This window comes from Stegastes partitus, unplaced genomic scaffold, assembly GCF_000690725.1.
Source record: "Stegastes partitus isolate 25-593 unplaced genomic scaffold, Stegastes_partitus-1.0.2 Scaffold4, whole genome shotgun sequence".
NCBI lineage: Eukaryota > Metazoa > Chordata > Actinopteri > Pomacentridae > Stegastes > Stegastes partitus.
This window is the reverse complement of record NW_007577735.1, coordinates 395,153-419,344: the sequence shown is the minus strand read 5'-3', so window position 1 is coordinate 419,344 and position 24,192 is coordinate 395,153. Positions and strand designations below refer to the sequence as shown.

At 40.0% G+C, this 24,192-nt stretch overlaps 2 protein-coding genes across 2 annotated transcripts; both read right to left on the bottom strand.

Moving 5' to 3' along the window:
- Positions 1-2,041: 2,041 nt before the first annotated feature.
- LOC103354557 (solute carrier family 17 member 9-like) lies at positions 2,042-12,123 on the bottom strand. Its single transcript, XM_008277976.1, has 13 exons — positions 11,999-12,123; positions 11,052-11,249; positions 10,799-10,938; positions 8,908-9,007; positions 8,665-8,798; positions 7,266-7,362; positions 7,074-7,170; positions 6,829-6,916; positions 6,688-6,722; positions 6,125-6,240; positions 2,816-2,871; positions 2,681-2,710; positions 2,042-2,576 (listed from the first exon to the last, which is right to left on the bottom strand). Exons 1-13 carry the CDS (start codon positions 12,121-12,123, stop codon positions 2,407-2,409), a joined length of 1,386 nt encoding a protein of 461 aa, XP_008276198.1. The 3' UTR covers positions 2,042-2,406.
- Positions 12,124-12,699: 576 nt separating this feature from the next.
- LOC103354547 (glucose-induced degradation protein 8 homolog) lies at positions 12,700-16,429 on the bottom strand. The gene is made up of 5 exons (XM_008277965.1): positions 16,257-16,429; positions 15,803-15,930; positions 15,296-15,492; positions 14,800-14,997; positions 12,700-14,193 (listed from the first exon to the last, which is right to left on the bottom strand). Exons 2-5 carry the CDS (start codon positions 15,921-15,923, stop codon positions 14,020-14,022), a joined length of 690 nt encoding a protein of 229 aa, XP_008276187.1. The 5' UTR covers positions 15,924-15,930; positions 16,257-16,429; the 3' UTR covers positions 12,700-14,019.
- Positions 16,430-24,192: the final 7,763 nt, after the last annotated feature.

Here is a 24,192-nt window from a genome sequence, read left to right as displayed (position 1 = left end):
CCCCCCCGCGACTCTAGTGAAGATTAAGTGGTGTAGATAATGGATGGATGAATCTTGTAATCCACCCTTGATGCCCCGTCACCCCCTCTTTGGAAACCACTGGTCTAAAGATGTCACATCATAGCAAACTGTTTAGATACAGAAGTCAGAAGTGGATGTTGTAATACAGGTATTACAAGGTCTCCAAGGTGAACGCCTCTGGCACATTGGAGCAAGGCAGATAAGGGACGTCAGCAAGTTGAATGCGTAACCTCGGGACAAGGATTGGCTCCTGGCCAACTTGCCGACTTCCCTTACCTGCCTTGTTCCAACGTGCCAGAGGCGTTCACCTTGGAGACCTGCTGCAGATATGGATACGGCCTGGTGTGAGATTTATACCACCTCCCCTGGATTTTCAAGGGCCAATACAGATATTACAAAGTCCACAGACATCCAAACGAGGTTCTGGCCAGATGTTCAGGTACTGAACCTTTATGGAACGTCTCACAAACGTCCACAAGAGGGTTTGCAGCAAAAGGATGATAAACAGTATAAATGTCTCTCCCGCGTTGATGTTTCCAGAGACAAACGTACTGAGACCAACCCAATGTTGGTCATTTCATTGGATTTTTTTCATTATTTGGGACTATTTGGTGCCTTAATGTCATTAAAAACTTGTATGTTCTGATTTTGTTACCCTTTACAGGATAAACTGACTTGAGCTGACTCAAGTCTTCAATAAAAAAAAAAAAGTCTTTACCTTGCCCCTGTTTGAGAATTTCACAATAATTCACCCGTTATCACGTCAGTGACCAGCAGCTTGTAATAAATCATTAACGACAGTGTCTGTAGAAAGTATTTACCCCCTTGCAGTTGTCTCCTTTTCAACATATTTGAAAGAATTTACAAAAAAAAAAAAAAAAATGTTCATGTCAAAAATAATAAGAACACCTACACAAACTCTCAACCACAATCTGACAAAATCCTTTTTTTGTCACTGCCCTGTTACCTTCTCATAGTAACAGTCACAATGGCTACAGGCACAAGGTATTTGTGCGTTCAACACTTCTGATATACTTTGGATAAAATAATTATGAGACTTTTGGTCTGTAGCTAAATTATGCAGTGATGAGATCTCTACAAAGTTATGTCAACTTATTAAAAATGTAAAATGTAAAACAAATGACTGCATAAATATTCACTCCCTTTAAAGTGGCTTGCTTAATTCAATACTGGTGCAGCTAACTCATGCTAAATGAGATCATCTGAATCACTGGTGATCAGTACTCTTAGCTATAACTACACCATGAAGACAGAAGAACACTTAAAGCAACTCCATGAAAAGTTTATTAAAAAGTATAAGTCAGGGGATGGATACAAGAACATTTCCAAGTCACTGAATACTCCTTGGAGTACAATTAAATCTGTCATTAAAAAATGGATCTGACATGGCACATGTGCACATTTGCGTGACTGTGCAAGAAATGGACTAACGTGGGAGGCCACCAAGACAACTATGAAGGAGTTAAGATTCAGTGGCTGAAATGGGAGAGGTTGTCTATGCAACAATTGTTGCCTGTTCTTCACCAGTCAAAGCTTTATGGGAGAGTGGCAAGGAGAAAGCACTGTTGAAAGAAGCCCATAGTAGCTTTACAGAAATGGCTTAAAGACAGCAAGGTAAATGTTCTGGAGGGGTCGAGTCACAGCCCAGACCTCAGTCCAACTGAGAATTTGTGGTTGTACATAAAAAGGGCTGTTTAACCTGACAGAGCTCGAGCTATTTTGCAAAGAAGAATGGCGTAAAATTAGCGTCTAGACGTGCAAGGCTGATTGTGACCAATGTAGCCAGGCTCAGTGTTGGAATTTGCAGCCAAAGGTGTATCTACTAATACTGGCTAGAGGGGGTGAATGCTTACGCCATCACTTATTTGAGATTTTATGTTTTTTTAAATTAATTGACATTAATTTGTTGAAATCTATTTTCACTTTGACATTAAGAGTCTTTTTTTTTTTTTTGCAAATTCATGTAAAAACTAATAAACTAATTTAAATTGACCACAATTTAATGTTGAAAAGCAATAAAAGGATCAAACCTCTAAGCTGGGTGAATACTTTTTATAGGCACTGTATGTAAACAATTTTTTGTGGAAATTCAACTTTCTACAATAAATATTCATACAGTCATAAATATTTGTATAAAGCAGTCCACATTTAGTAGGCAGAGTGATTTACACTAATTAAAACTATTGAACACTAGGTCCTTCATTTCAAGTCCACAGTATTTCTACAGAGCAGCAAAATTGCGATAGTTTTGTCAAAACATAGACAAAAATATATATAATTTAATGTCATATAAAACTGCAATAATTACTTAATGAACACTGTGTTGTGCTTATAGTTTTGTGTAAATGTAATGTCCTGTCTGGGTCAAAGCACAATAACCTGGCTGTCTTCTTTCAGGTCGACACGACGAGCATCTCCAAAGGTGATGAAGACCCCAAGACCGGTGACATTAACTAAAGTGATGAGAGAGAAGACTGTGGTCCACGACAGGGTGACCTCAATCACGTAGCCTGACACGGAGACCAACACCAGCCCTGTGCAACACGTGAGGACAGCAGATTTAATTTAAGCTCAGTACCAGTTTTTAACAATTTACATTCTTCAAATTCAGATTCAATTTCTGACAGTGACAACATACCCATCAGAGCGCCCATCATATTCATAAAACCTGTTGCAGGAAAAGAAAATTAATGAAATGTCTATCAATAAAAAATTCTTAATAAAAAGAAAAAAGAAAAGCACAATTTTGATGAAATTGCTGCTAAAAACTCACCGTAGAGGGCTCCTGCACATGATGGGGTTAGATCTTGTACATTCACAGCCACACCACTGAAATGAGAAAAAAAAAAAGCATATTCAACAACATTATTTCAAATTCACTACTTTATAACATCACAAAAAGTGCCTGGATTTACAAAGGAAATCATGCTCCTGGTTTTCTATATTCTTCTTACTGTCCTGTCTAAAGACTAAACCAACAACAAGTGGATGCTACTAACAAGCACTGCATCCAAAGTCTGATATATTTCATCCTTCTGTGCCACAGAGTGCTGCTGTTTTGCAGAAATGGTTAAAAACGCATCAGTAATCGACGCTGTGCGACTTGTTCCTTCACTGCAATTAATGTGGTCACTGTAGTTTCTAATGAACCAATCGTACATACTACATACAGTTAGGTCCGTTAATATTTGGACAGAGACAAAGTTTTCCTAATTTTGGTTCTGTACAGTATCACAATAAATTTTAAATGGAACAATTCAGATGCGGTTGAAGCCTAGACATTCTGCTTTAATTCAGTGGGTTGAACAAAAAGAATGTGAGGAACTAAAGCATTTTTAAACACAATCCCTTCATTTCAGGGGCTCAAAAGTAATTGTACAAATTAAATTACTAAAAATGAAATGTTCTTTTCTAATTCTTGGTTGAAAACCCTTTGCTGACAATGACTGCCTGAAGTCTTGAACTCATGGACATCACCAGACGCTGGGCTTCCTCCTTTTGAATGCTCTGCCAGGCCTATACTGCAGCAGTCTTTAGTTGTTGTTTGTTTGTGGGCCTTTCTTTCTGAAGTTTAGTCTTTAACAGGTGAAACGCATGCTCAGTTGGGTTGAGATCAGGTGACTGACTTGGCCATTCAAGAATATTCCACTTCTTTGCTTGAATAAAGTCCTGGGTTGCTTTGGCTATATGTTTTGGGTCACTGTCCATCTGTACTATGAAATGCCACCTAATCAAGTTGGCTGGATTTGAGCCAACAGAATGTCTCTGAACACTTCAGAAGTCATCCAGCTGGTTCTGTCCTGTGTCGCATCATCAATAAACACTAGTGATGCCAGCCATGCATGCCCAAACCATCACACTGCCTCTGATGTGGTATGCTTTGGATCATGAGCTGTACCACACCTTCGCTGTACTTTTTTCTTGCTATCATTCTTGTAGAGCTAGATCTTGGTTTCATCTGTCCAAAGAATGTTCTTCCAGAACTGTGCTGGCTTTTCTTTTAGCTGTTTTTTTAGCAGTCCAATCTAGCCTTTTTATTGTTGAGGCTAATGAGTGGTTTGCACCGTGCAGTGAACCCTCTGTATTTACTCTACTGCAGTCTCTTTATGGTAGACTTGGACGATGACACGCCTACCTCCTGGAGAGTGTTTTTAACTTGGTTGGCTGTAGTGAATGGGGTTTCTCTTCAACATGGAAATAATTCTGTGATCATCCACTACTGTTGTCTTCTGTGGGCGTCCAGGTCTTGTTGTGTTGTCAAGTTCACCAGTGCTTTCTTTCTTTCTCAGGATGTACCAAACTAGATTTTGCCACTCCTAATATCGTAGCAATTTCACGGATGGGTTTTTTCTGTTTTCACAGCTTAAGAATGGCTTGTTGGTACATGGAGAGCTCATGAAATGGCCTTTGAATCCATTGTCCAATTACTTCTGGTACCTCTTAAAATAGGGTGGGACACGTTAAGGAACTGAAACTCCTAAACCCTTCATCCAGTTTGAATGTGGATATCCTCAAATGAAAACTGAGAGTCTGCACTTTATGTCCATGTCCATTATTTAACTATAGTTGGAATATGTTTCACTGAACAGGTAAAAAAGCAAAACTTGTGTCAGTGTCCAAATATATATAGACCTAACTGTGCACTTGTAAAAGAAATAAAATAAAAAGTTCACCAAATGTATATTTATCTGTTACCTAACAATAAAATAAAACCATTATTTACACCTGTTTAAAGACTCCTCTGGTGAAAATCCATTTTTAAAAACTTCTTTGATATGTCCATATTCTTTTTTTATGTGCAACAACAACTCAAAAACTCAGATTTAGACTCTCAGGGTTCCATGCATAACAAACTTGAAGAACCAGTTGGACAACTTACAGGTTGGGCCTTTCTGTGTCATTACCCTTCTTCAGAATTAGTTTCTGGTACAAACGTGTACAGGCTTAATTACTACAATTTTGTTATTGTTGACAGTAACAGAAGTGTAGAAAAAACACCAGCACTCTCGAGAGCCAGGCTGATATTTTCGCCAATATCAGCTCCTTTCAGATATTCTGTGTTGATGTGTATTTTAGCCTATGAGTTGGGGGTATGTCAAAAACTTAAACAGGAGCACAACGTCTATGTTGAAGACAGTGAGTGCTTTAGCAATCGAGATAACAGAGGTGGTGACGGAGAGTTTGTGAACGTCTCTTTTACTGTCACTCTTGGTTTTCATTCAGCAAGCCCAGTATTTCACATAACTACCACAGAATGTCACTGGGTGTGTAACTGACTTTGCTGGTCAACTGCATCCCTCTGCTAACAACTAGTATTTGTACTCATTCACATTCCTAAGGAACCTTTGAGCAGGCTTCACATTCCTTTTAACATGTTAATCACATATACAGCTTTGTCATAGAAGTTATTGAGGTCAAAGTGACTTCTGACCACCAACATCCACTCAGTTAATTGCTGAGTCCAAATGAATAAATTTGAAGACTCTTGAAGCATTCAAGAGACATTGTTCATAAGTATAGGATGCATGAACAGACATATGCTGGTACAGATAGAGGAACAACCTGAAGACATGATACCATAATGGCTATATCTTTGGGTTTTAATGGGAAGACTATGAATTGTTTTGTAGATTTTGTACTTTTGATTTACAAAAAAATAAAATAAAATAAAAAATTAAGAAAAATATACAAATATAGGTAAATCTGGCCTCCTGAGCTCTCTAAAGTCTTGTTTATGGGAGGTGTTCCTAGTGGAGACGACATTGGCACTTATTTTTGTCAGGCCCTCTGCACCTAAAATAAACCTATTCTATTACCCAGAGAGCACTGAGAAGTCGATTTTTTTTAGTCATGAAACACTTCTCATTAACTAGGGGATCTCTGTCACAACAGTTTGCTGTGTGATGATGGTGTGTTGAAACATTTCTAAAATACTGCTGTTTAATGTTTTTAGGTATTAATATCAGCTTCATCAGGCCAGTATTTGTTGAGCCATATTTATTTCCTGTAGCAATTACTAAATGTAGTAGATGATTTATTATACATAGAGATGGAATTACTCATCATTAATAATCCAACGTACCTGCTGGTAAAGGTGGATAAACCCGTGGCAGTAGAAATAAAAATCACTGCAGAGCGAAATGTGATGTCTCCAGACAGAGGCATTATGAACATACTGGACACCCCCATGGCGAAAAGCTGGGGCGGGAGAGAGGGAGAGGCATGCAGATGAGAGATTTAAAGACACAGTCCAAAATCTGAAAGTAAAGAAAAGTGATGCCACATAAAACTTCTTACTTACAAAACTTAATCCTAGTTTTTGATGTGCTTCATTTACTTCTTTATTTATCTATACAACAAATACCTGCACTTTCTGATGGTACAGAACAATTACCAGGTGCTGCATTTAAAGAGCACCAGTTTTGCATTGTTTTGTGTATTTTACAAGGGCTTACACGTACACTGCTCATAATGCAAAAATATATCTGCTGCCAATGGAAAGCTTCCAGGCTTGTAATTATATGTTTGAGACAGGCATTTTAAAAATTCAACAAGAGCATTCAAGTAGCTGGTTGGAACAAATGCATCACTACAAGCACACTTTGAGCAGCAGCTGCACAATCACAACAGTGTTGCCATACTCACCTGCATTATCTTTCTCACAGACGCTACACTATATCCTACAGGAAAAACATAAAAGATGTAGACATTTTCTTAAATGAAATATGTTCTTACTGACATTAAAACACGTACCACAACAATAGAAAAATGGGACTTATCTGACACCTTGGCTGATGAGGAAATCCGAAACATATCCTCCACCAAGTGCTGATGGAATTGCAGTTAGCCATGGAATTACATTGTATATGTACGCCTGCAAGAACAGAAAGGCCCAGGGACAACAAAAAGGTTTTTACATGGAATTTAAACAATGCAGCTGACGTTTGGCTGTCTGAAGAGTGGATGAAAGCTGAGACTAGGTTACAATGCATCATGTGTATTTGCTAAATACCAGCATATGGTCATAATACCGAGGCATGAGGAAATGATTCCTTGAAGTACGTTGGCAACCATGACAATATAGTGTAGGACGTGCTGCACATGCACATGTGAGTAAACACCATGGCCCTTAGATAGAAGACAAACAAAGAGAGATGAAGTCAGACTGCTGGGATCACATAATCATGTAGTGGTGAATAATGAAGGATTAAAAGGACATGTACCAGACAGGTGGCTTCTTAAACAGACTCAGCCAGCGTGTACTTGACAAACTCCACTGTGAGTCATTTTTCATCTTCAACTGCTTCAGGGAAAAGTCACCTAAACCACACATTAAACAATATATTAAACTGATGTATACGGTGTGTAAAGTACAATGTGGCTTTCTTAACTTTTTTTCCAAAACAGAAACAACATTTATAAAGAACCTGATTAACCTTTTTTGTGACGTTTTTAATTTCAGTAATATTCTCACTTACTGTGGACTCATTTTTCACTACAATATAAAGTTCTGTATCTCTATGGAAACAGTACCATTGCTAGCAGCAGACAGAGCTCATAAATGTATTTTGTGCAGTATGACACAAGTATAATGCCATGAATCATGTTCGTGTGCTTTTTTTTATTTAACAAAAACTAAAATAATCATTTTTAAAAAAGGAATCAACATGCACGACACTTTTCCAAGTGCCCACAGGTGGTACTGATATTGGAAGACACAAGATGGATCTTTATCGTACATATATTTTACAAAACATTTAAAATTTGTTTTCATATGTGTCTCCTCTGTGCTCTGCATGAACACAGCCTGTAGTTGAGCTGGAATATCCCTGAATTTTTATCATGTTACTATTGGCTTCTCAGTTGTACAGATTACAATCTTAAGAAAAAAACACAGTACAGCTCCACCAAGAGCCACAAAGGAAGAGTCAGAAAACTGTCACTGAAAATGGTCATGGTGGTTTAAAAATGATTTCAAAAGCTGTACAAGATATCAGAATAATGTTGAGAGGAGCATACATCTGTGTAATTAATTTAAGAATGCACTTTAAATGTATATTTGCTGCTACATCATCTCACTGATGCTGCTTCATGTAAATAGACAATATTCACCTTAGTTTCTGTCTCTTTTTATTTTTATCTATTTATATTAATGTTGTTTTTTTAAAATATTAATATTCTTTGTTATGTATATGGGAGCATGCAAACTAAACAATTTCATTGCACAGTGTTAAACTGCTGTTTTTTGGGGGGTTTTTTGTCTTTATGTCAGTCCATCCATAAGTTGTCAACAGATTCCTTTAACAAATCACCAAAGTATGCACGGTTCATCATCTTGGAAACAAGACAGTTTGAAAAAAAAAAACAAAAACAAAAAAACACTGCTCTTGAAATCAGTAGTATAATAGTCCACTCAGTAGGTGAAACCAGAATTAGCTGATAGATCACTGAAGTCATGAGGATTCATCCTATGGGGACCATGACTTTCTGTACAAAATTTCATGGTAATCCAGCCAGCAGCTGTTGAGATATTTCCGTCTGGACTGACTGAATGAAACTACAATGACTTCTCCATCCTCTGCCCAGATCATTCAGGGCAGTGGGAGTAAAAACGTCACTTACATGTTGAACCTTTCAATAAATACTGCCACACTATCAGTGCCCACAGTCCAGCCAGGACACCAGTGCTGTAGAACATGCTTTCCCAGCCATACTGGTCGAGCATCAGGGACCCCATCCCTCCCGCTAACAACGTTCTGAAACAGCAGCAGAGAGCAACAAAAAAAATTAATAAAAAGTGGTGTCATCAGTGATAAATATGTGTTTATATGTGAACTGGTGTACATGTGTGTGTGCACAACATACCCAAGATGGCCACCGCTGTGCATGGTGCTCATTAAAAAGCCTCTCTCTCCTTCCACAACACGCTGAGAGCACAGACTGGCCAACGATGGGAAAAAAACACCTGTAAGACATCACGAGACACTCCGAATTCATCAAATATTCATGAGCTCAGGCAGCTCAGCCACCATTTATGAACAAAATGTAAACTAAAAGACCAGTGTAAAGGTGCTCCTAACAGCTGTAAACATTCACTGTGTAAAATACAACTACCTTGATGATTGATGTATAATTTTAGACAGGGTTTAAACTGCCAGTCAGGGAAAACAAGACATCTGAGAATTTGGAAATCGATGCATTTTTATTGTAAAATTTAGCATTTATTGAAGAAAATAATGTGCAGATTAACTGACAGTGGTAGTAATTAGTTGTAGCAGATTTTTTGTACTGTCTATTGAAACATACAGCTTGCATTAGGATGAATAAAAATAAATACATGCTTCCCTTTTCCATTTCCTCTTTCCTCCCCCTTTAAACCCTGCTTTGGAAACACATTTCATGCACACAGAAGTAGACCACCATTATGAAAATGGCCAAAACTACAGAACATTTGTATGTGCAGCAGTGTTACCATGTACGGCACTTGTTGAACCAAATTGACCTTTTTGCAAGTCAGTATGCTGCTTGAGGACATTTTGTTGCAAAAGGGAGGAGCCTGGACTCAAACTAACAATGCTGCAGGTGCTCCACCTGATAAGCCTCAGCTTCCTCAAATACAGCTCTGGAAATAACTATTAGACCACCTACTTTTTTTCTTTAGAGAGTCCACACAACTTGTTAGAATTTTATCACAGTGGGTCAATAATTACAGCATATTTGTAGGGCACATCCAAAAAAAAATATTTGAAAATAGGATGTAATAGAACTTTAAAACAAAACACAACAAAAAAAAATTAAATTCACGCCAAATGGCTGAAAACATTTTTGGGTCACCATTATTTTGTGCATAAATTGTATGTGCAAAATCCATCCATCCATTATCTATGCACCACTTAATCCTCTCTATGGTCATGGGGGGGCTGGAGTCTATCCCAGCTGACTTAGGGCGAAGGCAGGGGACACCTTGGACAGGTCGTATGCAAAATCCATATATCCAAAAAATCACCCAAAGATTCTTACTCAACAAAGCCTTACAGAAGAGCACTGTGAGATGATGAGAAGACGGATACAGCCAGAGAGCCGTTGCTAACCTACTATAAATCAGCAAAACAGCTATTACAACATTAACAGACAGAGGGCTGTGGTCACAGTGGTTTAATAATTATGTTTAATTATGTTGCAGGTACATATATTATACCTGCAACACCGGAGTCTGTATCTAAAGGATTTGTTCAGAGTTTGGGGAAAATGCAGCCTTTTGGCAAGAGTTACACAAAACAATACTGATCCCACGTCTGAGTAGTCATATGAAATGCTGCAGGTTAGCTTAGCTTAGCATAAACATATATAAATCTGCTTAAGCCACCTCTGGTTGGGAACATTCACTTCCTGTCATCTCTTCTGGTTGCCTAGCAACTGCCCTCAGTCCAGGACATTAAACACCGCAGCTTCCCATTTTTACTTTTTTTTTTTTTTTGGCAAAGCTAACAAATTGCATATGCCTGGTTAACTGTTGAGCTTTTAAAGTAGATTTTGTTTGCTTTGATCAGAACTGTGCTAGCAGTTTTACCCTGTTTCCAGTCTTTATGCTAAGCTAAGCGGCTGCTTTGCGTGTGCATGTACAGTACTTTGCATGTACAGCCGTAAGAGTAGTCTTGATCTTCTCATCTAACCTTTGGTAAGAAAGTCAACATGCTTGTTTTTTTAAATGTTGATGTGATGTGCAAGTGATTTATTCAACTGGTGCAGTACTCACCCTGCAACAGTCCCATAAGAAATCTGGCCACAGTCATGGCAGCGAGTGTGTGAGAGCCAAGGTGGGCCAGCAGAGGGGTGCTGGCTGTGATCAGAGCCCACGAGGCTGCAGAGATAACCAGGATGTGCTCTCCTCCCACTCTAATGAACATTCACAGAATGAAATCCTGAAATTTTTAACTTTTCATCTCCACTATGATATTTACTCAGTCTATACAAGCAGTCATACAGGTTTTACAAGCTGTATTACATACTTGTCACTGGCATGTCCTCCCAGTATCTGTGTGAAACAGTAGCCCCAGAAGAATCCACCCAGGACCAGGCCAGAATCGATTTTACTCCAGTGAAAAGCAGCTGCCATTGACACTGCACAGATTGGCATGACCATCCTGGCACAGTAGAGGAGGCAGGTGCCCATGAAAAGCATCAGGATCCATTTTTGCGCCACGGATCTGTAAAAAGTTTCTGCTTCATGATATCATAATATACATCGGGTAAGCAAAAGAAAATGGAAAATGTAGCTATAAAGCAGGTGAGTGTGAAGTGAGTGCCTTCGTTTTTACAGATACTCAATAAAAAATAAACAAAAATATAAAAAATAAATAAACAAAAAAATCTGAGGGGTCAATCCAACAGTTAAGATGTTTCACACAAATCTACACGTCAGATTTGTCAGATGTGAAATCAGAGTATCAACAAGGTCACTTGGGAACGATACATGCCTGAATGAAATTTTGTGCCAATCTAACTGTTAGATGTTGGGCTATTTGGCTTAATCGGGATGACCTGCTGGTGGCACCAGATGAAAAACCCACAGGTCGTCACTGATACCACACCAAATTTCATGGCAATCCACCCAGGCGTTGCTGAGAGATTTGAGTCTGGACAAAAATTGTCGACTGTTAAATCAACATAAACCAAAAGCCATACTTCTAACATGCCTAACAAAAATATTTTTAAAAAAGAGTGAGCATCAGTATTTGTCTCTGACGTTCTAGTAAATGCAACTTATGTAGATATCAAGGCACTTAAGGACATTTGTGTCAGTCAGGAAACAGCGTTATTTCGCTACATGCCGTTAAACCTTTTGAACTGTCATTTACCACAGACAGACGAGAACACCTCAGAGCAATCCTTAAAGGAAGAGCAGGTAAGCTGAACTACGGCAGCGCATTTTTAGTCTAATCTTCTGTGATCTCACCTAGGCCACAGGTTTTGCTCTTCCAGCTCATCTTCAATAGATCCATTGGGGCTATAAATCTTGGGACCCGACAGAGAGCAATTGAAGTCCTTGCTGTCCTCTCCTGATGTGTGGTTGCCAGCCATTCAGACAACACTGCCGTCTTCTCTGCTATCTGAGGAAACTCTTGCGTGCTGAGAAGTGTTTTACATGAACCTCATATCCTCAGGCAAACCAGCCAAACGTGTTGGGACAAAAAGCACCTGGCTGTGATTTGCAATTCTACAGGTACAAGTCTTAGCAACAGTGTCGCTGTGTATGACATTTGCATATGCTTCTATGAAGGACAGGGGTGCAGTTGTTGCTTTTCTTTTCTTCTTTTAACCATCAACAAGTTACATCAAAAGCTTGAAACAACTTTTACAGATATCCCTCCCCGAAAGCTTGATAAATATGACTAATTTTTCCCTTTGCATCCATGTACTCTCACAATTCTAGAAATAAAAAACAAGTCTTTATGATTCACAAAAGTTTTGTTTATTTTAATAATTGCAAATCTGATCTTAAAAATATGGAATAATAAAAGGGATGTGAGCTGTTTGATTCTCAGTATTTGCCAATATCTATAAAGACAATACAACCTTTAAAAAAAACTTAAGGATGGACAACTAGCAGCAAGTTTGTTTTTTATATATGTATATCTATCTATATATATCTATATATATACACACACACATACATACATATATATGTATAGATAGATAGATAGATGGATAGATATAAACAAACCAAACAAAATTAACAAGCACAAGTGCCTTTCCCCCATTGAAACAAAGTTACACTTACATGCAGGTAATGTGAAAATACTTCAAAAAGTGGGAAAATGACAGCACTCTTCAAAATACCTGTCCAGATTCTAAATTTATCAGCTTTGGATCATTATTACTTACTATAACAACATCACTGAACACAAGTATATGTTCCAGTCTGAAGCAAATCCAAATGTGAGAGTTTGAACTCGACAGCAGCTACAGTTGACAGCCCTGTCGTTCTTAAATATTTCTTGAAGCAGCACTTTCTCTCAAGCAGCGTATAAATCCTGCTTACATCAACGGGATGGGCAGAACTTAACCTCAAAACTTCTGTAGCATAGAAGCACACACAACCTTTTGCATCATCAGGTGCATACAGTGCATACTGTGGAGCTCAGAAAAGGCATAGTGAGCTCAACTCAGTAAGAAAGCCGTCACTGATTTTAACCCATCAGTCTGGACACATTTCACCTTCTCAAATACTTGTGAAATTGATGAATTTACAAGGCAATTCATACCATACACATATTGTAAAGGTACAATCAAATTTCACGGTGTAAAAAGCATGTGGCTGACTTTATAGCAAATTGCCAAACACCAAAGTAAATAAAATCCTAAATATTACATTAAGTAAAATTATATTACATTAATAAAGTGTAGCTTTCCATTTATTTGAAAAATAGTCACATTTTGTTTATGAAATTTAGACTTTAAACTCATTTCTGATTTGAAACAATCTATACTTCTGCAGTCTCAATCTAAACATATCTTCAGTACAAGAGGGCATTTATATCTTGCCGTTTCAGCCGTACTCCTCTGCGCCGTAGAGAGCCAAGGTTTTAGCCCCACACACACTATTAACATTGTTCATTCACACCATCAACGCTCTTTCTGGCAAAATAATGTTTTGGTGGGGAAAATGATCACAATAAATAATACTACCAGCGGAGGCTTTCAAAAGACAAAATATAAAACAGCTATTTGAATTTGTCATCTCCAATATCTATCTAAAAATCCAGGATCAGTATTTAAACTAAATAATTTCTGTCACTTTGCAAATACAGCAATTTACAGTTTGCACAATGAGTTAAGTCTTACCTCTCATGAATGGAAAATGAAAAAACAACGTAGCATTTGTTTATACATATATGTTACCTGGTTGTCTCACACAGTCACTGACTGATCATAAATTAAGGGGACGTGGAAGGTGGTTGTTCTTGTCTGTTATGTTCACTTGGGGTCCTCGATGGTGCCCGTGCTAAGGTCAGTCATTTTGGGATATTTCACCTTCTTCTGATCCAGCTCATTTTGAGCCCACAGCAGTAACTTCAGGAGTTTAGCCAGTTTGGGCGTTGACTCCCTGTTTTCATAGTCCAGCACAGCTTGGTTCACCTCACTCCACACCTGTGCATCAAGACATGAGCAAGAGTCAAAATAAGTAAACTACTTTCTTATTAAATGAGTTATCACCTACATTCACGGTGCTCTTATTGCTTCCTGGAAGCCTCTAACACATCTCTGCACCAGTCTTAAGTGTAGTTCAGAAACGTTACACTCTATATGAAGTGGGATTTTGCTTGATATGTAAAACATTAGTGTGCTGTGCGAGTATATTTGGCCATTTACACAATTCTCCAATTCAAACTGCCTGGATTAGTACTTTACTCTCCCAGAAATACATCTTTTGCTGTCTTAACTCTGTCTGTTTGAGGCACAAGAGTTGCAAATGCTAAAATTAGTCCCAATTAGTTACTTGTGACCACCAGAAAGATAAATAAACATATAGGTTGTAAAATGCACAACTTAGACCAAAATGTGCTAAAACTCAGACAGAAACAAGACAAAAAGTATTTCACGTAATAATGTTATAAATTTTTTTTTTTGTTTGTTTTTTTCCAGTGGTCCAGATCCAAAGAACTAAAGCTGTCCTATAATTGTTGCCTACATCTTAGATGTTTTTCAGATGTTATTGTGCTATAGTGACGTGAAACAAAATTACAGTGAGCATACCTTTTGCCGCTGCATCATGTTAAGCAGGTCTCCGAAGGGCGACTCTTCAGGGTTGTCAAAGGCCAGGAGAGCTAGTGTTCGCTCCATCTCTGTCAGACACTCTCGGCTCTCCTCCCCCTGCTCCGCCAGCTGTGTCTGAGCAAACTCCAGCGCTGACTCAGTCTCTCTTAGCCTGATTAACTCAATCAAATGCTGCTGCTGCAGAGGGGGGGAAATTAAGCACAAGTTCAAGCATTGTCTTGTCAAGCTTTATCTAATATCGCAATCATTTTCAATTTTCTATTTAACAGAAGAACATAATCTTGTCATGGACGATGGCAGTCTGGGATATAAAGAAGGGGTTAAATGTTTATTTCCATTTCAGCGTTGCCCAATACACCCCTCTCATTGCTGTTAAGAGGCGGCAATGCCCAAAATCTATAAAGTTCACCCCTGAGAAATTTCATAGACTTACCCTTCATAATAAGGAATAAAGAAGTCAAACGTGTAAACGTACCTGCAGGTGAAAATACAAGTATCGATTGGTGTCAAGGAGCTCTGGGTGTAGGCTGTTGATGAGTGCAATAGCTTCCTGTATCTGGCCTTTCAGGATCATCTCTCTAATCTTTATCCTTTCATCCAAAGAGTCCAGGTCCACACTTGGTTCGATACCAGACTCCATCCGAAACTTCTCCGCTGCCTCTTTGAAGCCCTCTTCAAACATGTAAAACAGACACAGATAGAATCAGATCCAAAATCAGAACACTTAGAAGGAATTTGACGCTGCCATTTTCATGTATGTATATCTACGTACAACCATAGATATGTGTAAAATAGCATGTTTAAAGTGAATCAGAGTTTTACAGCAAAATTAAAGTGAACCAGAGGCGAGTGAAAAATACAGTTAAGGTATTGACACTTAATATACACGAGGTAGGTGGACAGTGGCACAGAAATTAATAATCGTCTACTCTACAGGCTGTATACTGAGCTAACAGCCACTGTTTACAAGCTGATGCCTCACCTGTCACCAGGTAATTCATAATGAGCCGATTCATGTCCGCCCTCTGTATGTGAACGTTGTTTAATTTATCCATCCACTCTTCTTTTGTGATGTCCTCTGGCTTTTCAGCATAACTCATCATTGGGATCCTGAGAAGTAAGAAAACCATTGGAAATGTAGAGAAATGTGAGCAAGACTGACACAGCTTGGTCACACTTTGTACCTACACGAGCGGCAACGTTACAACCGTGCAGGGACAAATATTAAGAATTGAACGCAGAAAAGCTGAACACACAATTCAGACAAAAATGAGAATTTAACGCCACAGTACCTCTGCTACTTAAACAGCGCCTAGACGCTTGCAAGCGTCGCAGAAAAACGATAAGAGAAATTGTCCGAGGCTTCCAAAACAAACCCATTTCCTCCTGAGCAACAGCCCGGGCTAGTTAGCAGACCGAGCGTTTATACAACTTACCGTGCAAACACAAGGTCCGGCGATTATCCTCTCCAGCAGGCGTGAGAAGGCAGTTATCAGTTACCAATGCGCAATCCTCTCAGCGGTGAAAGAAGAATTAAACAAAAAACAGTAAACGACGGCCACACGACCAAGCTTTCCGAGGCTAGCTACCTCACCAAGCTAATGTGATAACCTCGCGATAGGAGCGTCGGTCCTGCGAGCGACGTGATTGGTCGGGGGCGTGACGTCACGGTTGCCGAGGAACAGTTACGGTCAGTGCAGCGACTGAAGCATCAGGAGCAGCAAGTTCACAAATAACACACACACACACACACACACACACACACACACACACACACGGTTTTAACAGCTCACAACAGCAGATTTTCTCCTCCTGGCAGTCATTATATGTAGCAACATACACATTCTTGACAAACTTTATTGAATTGGAGACACTACAGGTGAATAGGGTGATATGTTTAAAGGTTCCATGTTGTTTCTCTTTTCATCAAATGAATCAAAGTGTCACATGCAAAGATGGTTCATTTCACCATGACATGGCTTTATGGCTGTTCTAAGTGGGCTGTTTTGCTCTGAAAACCAGCTAGCTGCAGCTGTTGCTGCCTCCTTTCGGAAGAACACACGCCCCTCATCTCATTTTGCAAATTGTACATCCTCGATTTCTTTCCTCAAATTCTCTCCTCATGTCCTAGTCCCTCATAGCAGAGAGTCAAGAAGAGGAGGAGATGATGCAAGGACAGGGAGTTGAATCAACAGGTGTTAAGCAAAATGAGATGCACTGACCTCTGAGCTGTTTGAAGGTGACGTCAATTAAATACAACACATGGCACAGCTGCATCAGCTGGCTTTTTGTTTTTTGTAACCTACCACTATTTCATGTTCTCTGACAGATGAGCAGAACATTGTACATGACATCTGTCAGTATTTATTTACTTTAAATTCAATTCACAACATGGCAGAATGTTAGAAGAACATACAGATGTCATAGATTTTTATTTTTTACTTACAAGAGTTGTGGCATGCCAAAGATACAAAAAGTGAGTGGCATATTTTGATTAGGTGATGTGTCATAAGCACACATTTATCAGTGCCGACATGGTTTGTATATTCCAGATACACCTGTGCATCTTTTCTCAGAACTCCTTCAGCAATCTCCTCCATCCTTCATTCTCGAGATGCATTTTAGGGATGCATTTAAGAATTGGGACGTTCTTTGTTATAGCACACCAAGATTGATTTTTGAGTCATGGACAGGAGGACGGAGGACAGAGGAGGCTGAAATTAGTGAGAGGAGATGGGCCTGCTGTCTGTCTGTGTTTGAGCTGAGTTAGGAGTTACACAGCACATGGGTTGTATTCCTACCTGCATGTAAAGTTGGAAGGCTATCTAGCTTTTAGTTTACGCCTTCAAGTTCATAACAAGCACAAACCACAATAAAAATGGGTCGTCACCAAATGAGACTTTCTAACTAATGTCCCTTTTACGACATGTGCTTTCCCCCCTAATATGACAGCAATTGAGCGAGTCAACTTCATGCACCCTGCTCACTTGTTTTCCATGAAATATACAACAACAAGCGTTTTTTTGGACACATGACATGTCATTGACAACAGTGGCAGCTATGTTTGACTGTATCTTCACATAATGTTATTATCCTTTTTATTATAAAACGTTCACATTTTCTGTTGTCTCATGTGTGAAACCAGGTTTACTGACTTTACACCAAAATCCAGACATAATCAATGTGTTTTATTTTGTAGACACCTCAGTGAAGCTTTTTTTCAGGTTTTCTCTTTTGTTTTCTTATCTGTCACATTATGGCACAAGGCTGGTATTGTAACCTCATACATTCATGTTGGATCTTTCAAAGATTCAAAGGTCTGGGCCCTGGTGAGGTTGTAAGGCGCTTTGTTGTTTGCAACTTACAACTTCACTTGGAAATTACCGGCAGTACGCCATCCTTCCACAGGAAGGAGCTGCAGCATAAGACAATACAGTAATAACAAATGACTGTACACCGGTTCAGTCTGAAGGCCATTTAGTGTTGAACGGGAATGTTGCGATAAACAGGACTAATCTGCAGTCGATTTGGGTTCAGAATATGTCAACAAAAAATAAAATAAATAAAATGGCAGTGGAGGAGATGTGTGAATTTCTGCAGAGAATGTAGAAGAGCAGAGCAGCAGTAGAGCATTTCAGACACACTGATGATGCTTCGGGATGATGCTGGACTCCACTTTGTGACTGACAGTGCAGCTCTTCTCAGAGCAGTTCACACTCTGAGACTCCACTTCTTCGGATTCCTCTGTCAGTCACTGCTGCATGAAGCTCTCCTCTCCACCTCCCAGTGACATGGACCAGTCAGAGCATCTCTACACACAAGCTGCCACAAGCTGCTGCTGCTTCCACCTCTCTGGATTATCAGGACACAGCTCATCCTCTCAGTGTATACACCCTCCTGTTTACCATCTGCAGAGAGAAGAAGAAAGAACAAAGGAGATAAATGAGTGGTGGCAGAGACTCACTTCATCAGCTGTCGGTCAGTGATGAAGCACATAGGTATGAAGAGTAGTAGGGACTTCAGTCCTGTTCAGAAGAGCAGTGCAGCAGCTGTGGAGCGTAGCCAGCTTTATGTTAACATGTTGGAGAGAACATACTGAGCTACAAGCCACAGTGGAAATGACGCGCTGAGACTCACGAAGGCTTCATTACTGCATAAACTCCTCACTCATGGATTTACTGCAGCTCCATTTAAAGAGTCTCTGTGTTTATGAACATCTCATCGGTTTCTCAAGTATCAGCTGACCAATAAATATGTGGGTGATGTCTGAATAAAACCAGTAACAGGACACAGATACAGATGTAACTGCTGGACTTGAGCAGAGTTTCTAAGGACCACATGGTCAGTACATGTAATGATAATTCTCTGACATACCAGCGAGTGGTTGTCAGACTTCAGTTCAAACTCTTAATGTAGTAACAACTTAAAGCAGTGAAAAAAAAAAAAAAACAGATGTTCCTGAGTGTGGATCAGTAAAAATATAAGCCTTGAGAGCCATACAACGAAGTGAGATTAATGCTGTAATTAATTTTCTTTCTTGCATGGGTTGCTGTAGCAGCGCTTTTTACCATCAGGAATTTTTATATCCCACTTTGCTCTCTATCAAAAAACCTGTTGGCTGAAGTAGGTGACACGCCATCGGTCCATTTTGTGCAGAAGAAGAGTCGCATGATGCGTTTAAAGCCCCTTTTATGTGAATGTGCACTGAATCTGAAGCAGAAAGCCCGACTCAACAAAGATGGATGATCACCACCATCGTGATATTCATTATATCTGACTCCGGTTTTAGATTTTGTCGAGTCGACTTACACAAAGAAATGTTAAACTTTCTTTGTGTAATAGCCCACTGCTGTCTGTAGTTTAGTGTCACCACAACTTTCACATCATATTCATCCCAGCTAACATCTAGAACATGGTGTCTGACCTCAGAGTCTGCAGGCTGCAGTGTGGATTCTCCAGAAAACCACACAGCCGCTTCACTCCTGAATCCTGCAGCTCATTGAGCTCATCTCACACTAATATGAAGCTTCAGCAATCTGACTGACATAAATCAAGTGAGCAATGTTACAGACTGTTGAGCACAAAACTACCTCTTTGAGTAAATGTGATTCCACTGTAGCTCAGCAAAAACACTGTGGAAACTGACATTCTGACGTATCTGTGAAGCTCAGACTGCTGGAGCCTGAGATCAGTTTCACAGCATAAGACTCATACACAGCAGGACTGTGGAGTTTGTCCTCTGTCTTGTAATACTGGAGTCAAGTTATCAGGATATTTCTTTATAGACAGAAACATCTTGTGATTGTTCTCAGGAAAATGTTGAAAATTTATGAAGCAAAACTCAAAACTTCAGTTGAGAATCTGAACTGAATAAATAAAAAAAACCTGTCAGCAGTCAATGAACTGACCTCAGAGTCTCCAGTTTGCAGTTGGGACTCTGCAGTCCGGCAGAAAGCTGCTTTATTCCCGAATCCTGCAGGTGGTTGTCACTCAGGTCCAGTTCTGTCAGGTAGGAGGGGTTGGACAGAGCTGAGGCAACGACTGCACAGTGAGTGGCTGAGAGCCAACAGTCAGAAAGTCTGTCATAACACATGCAGAAAAATACAATAATGTGAGAGAGAGCACTTCATACTTTCTTGATGTACTATCAACCTAAAGAGATGAACATTTTGTTTTTACTGTGATTCAGGATATTCTGACTGAGTTTAGCTCAGTTACAGTTATGAAAGATGTCTCTCTTTGCTTCATGTTCATCAGTGCAACATTTACAAGTCAAATGCTACAGATATCAAACAGATTACTATCGTTAAATATGAACATTGACTAAATATTCAGATGTGGACGACAGACCACTGTGTGAATTTTTGGCATCAATATTCTTTTGAGAGCTTCTGAAGCACAAACATAATGAACCAACCAATGAGGTTGAATTGTTTCCAACATAATGTAATCACTAAAATATTATTGAAAGCCAAGCCCTTGGGCATTACAGAGATGTATTTTTTGTTTTCCTGGAATAAAAAATGAGCACACAATCATTTGAGCAGAAATGTGTAAATTTCTGGTCCTTGAGAAAAATCCGCAGCCGTCTTTGAATGGGTGCAGATGGGGAAGGAAGAGAGACTTGTGGAGGAACAAGGCTCCAAAACCCCCCCAAACTTAATTCTGTGGGCTTCCAAAGTGACATTGTGAGAGGGAGGACAAATTTTCCTACGTTTTGATGTAAAAATTATGTCTGTGGCATAAAAATTGTGGCCAGGGCGACAAGTTAAAAAAAAAAGTTTACTGTGTGATTTTTTTCTGAGCTGGTGATGTCATCACACATACACACCCATTGTAAAGGCTGAAAAGGGGTGAAAAAGTTGTCAAAGCTTGAGAGGAGTCAAAACTTGAGAGGTTGTCACGAAGAAACGGTTGAAGATATGGAAAAAGTAGAAACACTTTGAAATAGGGTACGGACGCGTCAACATTTTAAAGTTCAAATGGAGTCTCTAGGTGAAATTATGCCTGAGCAGTGGAGGTATGAAAAGTAGTGTAATTTGTGTGGTTTTCACGTCCGTCCGATTCATTTCCAATGGGAGATTTTTGCTACGTTTTCGCGAATTGCATCGTGAAAAATGCGTTTTTTGTAAATCTGTATGTAAGCACACGATTCCCGATCGAGCCGCACGTTTTGATGTATAATTTGTTTGGGTGCTCTCAAATCTGTGGGAGGAGTAGCCGACCGAAATTTTGTACGGAAGAGTAGAAATAAGAAGATGCGCACCAGGATAACAATAGTGACCTCGTGCTCAGCCCGTGGCACTAATTAAACAGAACACCTGTGCTAATTTAAACACAACCAAATCAGTTTCACTGTAGTGCTCAAGAACATCTGAGACAAAATACAGTGGACATGTTTACAATAAGCAAGTGGAACAATGTTTGAAGAATGATCAGAATGCTGTAGTGAGAATATCTTAAAAACTTAACTGCTAATCTGCACTGACTGATCATGGTAATCGGATCTGGACTTATCAAGTCTTTCTGCAGTTCCTCACAGCTGGGATCAGTCTCTGGCATCCTGGGTTTGTTGTGTTGTACTTGTTTAGGTCCAACTCATCCAGAACCTCCTCTGACATCTACAGCATATAGACCAGAGCTAAGCAGTGGATCTCAGAGAGTTCCTTCTCTGATCTGTTTTCTGACTGCAGGAACTCCTGGATCTCCTGATGCACTGAGAGGTCCTTCATCTCCACCAGACAGTGAAAGATGTTGATGCTTCTGTCTGGAGAGGTGTTTGTGTTCATCTCTTCATCTCTTCAGATTCTTAATGGCTCTCTGGATGATTTCTGGACTGTTCTCTGTTTGCCCCACCAGGCCTCCTAAGAGTCTTTGGTTGGACTCCAGAGAGAGGCCATGAAGGAACCAAACAAACAGGTCCAGGTGGCCGTTTCTACTTCTGAGGGATTTGTCCATGACTCCATTCAAGAACACCTACAGAGTTGAGTTACTACTGTAGTTACTGTTTTCCAGGAGCTTATACACTACCCCAGTTTTGCTGCTGGAACATGTAGACTGCAGCCAGCAACTCCTGAACGCTGAGATGAACAAAGCAATAGACTGGTTTCTGGAAGATCACACATTCTCTTTTGAAGATCTCTGTACAAACTCCTGAGTACAACGAGGCCTCTGTGACATCTAGACCACACTGCTTCAGGTCCTCTTGGTAGAACATGATGTTTCCTTTCGGCAAGTGTTCATAGACTAGCCTCCCCAGCTTCAGAAGAACTTCCCTGTCAGCCTTCATTAGCTCCTGTGGACTTGTCTCATGTCCCTCATGGTACTAATGCTTCTTCCTCTGTGTCTGAACCAGCAGGAAGTGTGAGTACATGTCAGTCAAGGTCTTGAGCAGCTCTCCTCTCTGATCAGTAGTCAACATGTGCTCCTGAACTGCAGCAGTGATCCAGCAAAACACCTGGAGTCGACACATGATGTGGAGGCTCCTGGATGTCTTGATGTGGGAGATGATTCTAATGGACATCTCTTCATCACTGAATCTCCTCCTGAAGTACTCCTCCTTCTGGCTATAAACTATGCTGCTCATGTGTGATCAAGTTCAGCTCTCTGAACGAAAGTAGCACCACCACATTGACATCTTGGATTTCTGAGCCCTCTGCCCAGTCCAGAGTGAACTTCTGCACTGAGAAGGTTTTTCCAACACCAGCAACACCGTTTGTCAGGACAACTCTGATAGACTTCTGCTGCTCATCTAAAGCTATAAAGATGTTGTGGCACTTGATTAGAGTGTCACAGAAGGACTTGTTGGAGGTTGTCTCAAGCTGCCTCTGCTCATGTTGGGTATCAATCTCTTCACACTGTCCCTCTGTGATCGAAAGCTCAGTGTAGATCCTGTTGAGGAGGGTTCCACCTCCGAGTTCATCAGGTTCTTCAGTCACACATTCACACCTGTCCTTCAGACTCCATTTATGTTCCTGTAAAACCTCTTGCAGGTCTGCTGGAAGATCACAAACACAAGGACACTAAACAAACAGAAAAGACTTGTAACACAACTGATCACCACATGAAGCCCTTAAATGAATATTGTGTTTCCTTACTAACACTGACAAATCCAAATGTTATTGCTCAAACACTTTCTACAGTTGATCTCTACGTGTCAAACTTAATTAAAATTGGCATGCAAAGCGTGAAAACACTTTCAGATCCCAATCTATCAAGGTTAGCTCCCTCCAACCTGAACTCTCTCATTCAGGTCTACACTCCCTCCCGCTCACTACGCTCGACCAACAAAAGCCGCCTGACACAAGCACCACAACAGGGCCCGAGGTCGATAGCCAGACTACTCTCCTCTGTGGTTTCCCGGGGGTGGAATGAGTTACCAAACTCTGTTCTATCTGCTGATTCCCTCTCAGTCTTTAAGAAAAGACGAAAGACCCAACTCTTCACTGAACACCTTTGCATTTGACAGACTGAAAACAAACAAACAAAAAAACAACAACAAAAGTTCTATTACCTCCCACACAGCCTGCTAGTGACATCAATGCCCTAGCACACTTGAACTTGTTGTATGGCACTTATCCAGATAGTTTTCTCCTGACTAGCTCCTTGCTTGTGTTGTATCTGCTCTCAGATGTCTGTCGCTTTGGATCAAAGTCTCTGCAAAATGAAATTGTAGAATTGTAGGTTAACCAGAACACCGTCGCCTACGTTTGTGTCTGGCGCTCTCCTGCACCATCCATCCATCCATTTTCTATTCACCGCTTAATCCTCATTAGGGTCGCGGGGGGGCGGAGTCTATCCCAGCTGACTCAGGGTGAAGGCAGGTTACCCTGGACAGGTCGCCAGTCCATCGCAGGGCCACACTTAGAGACA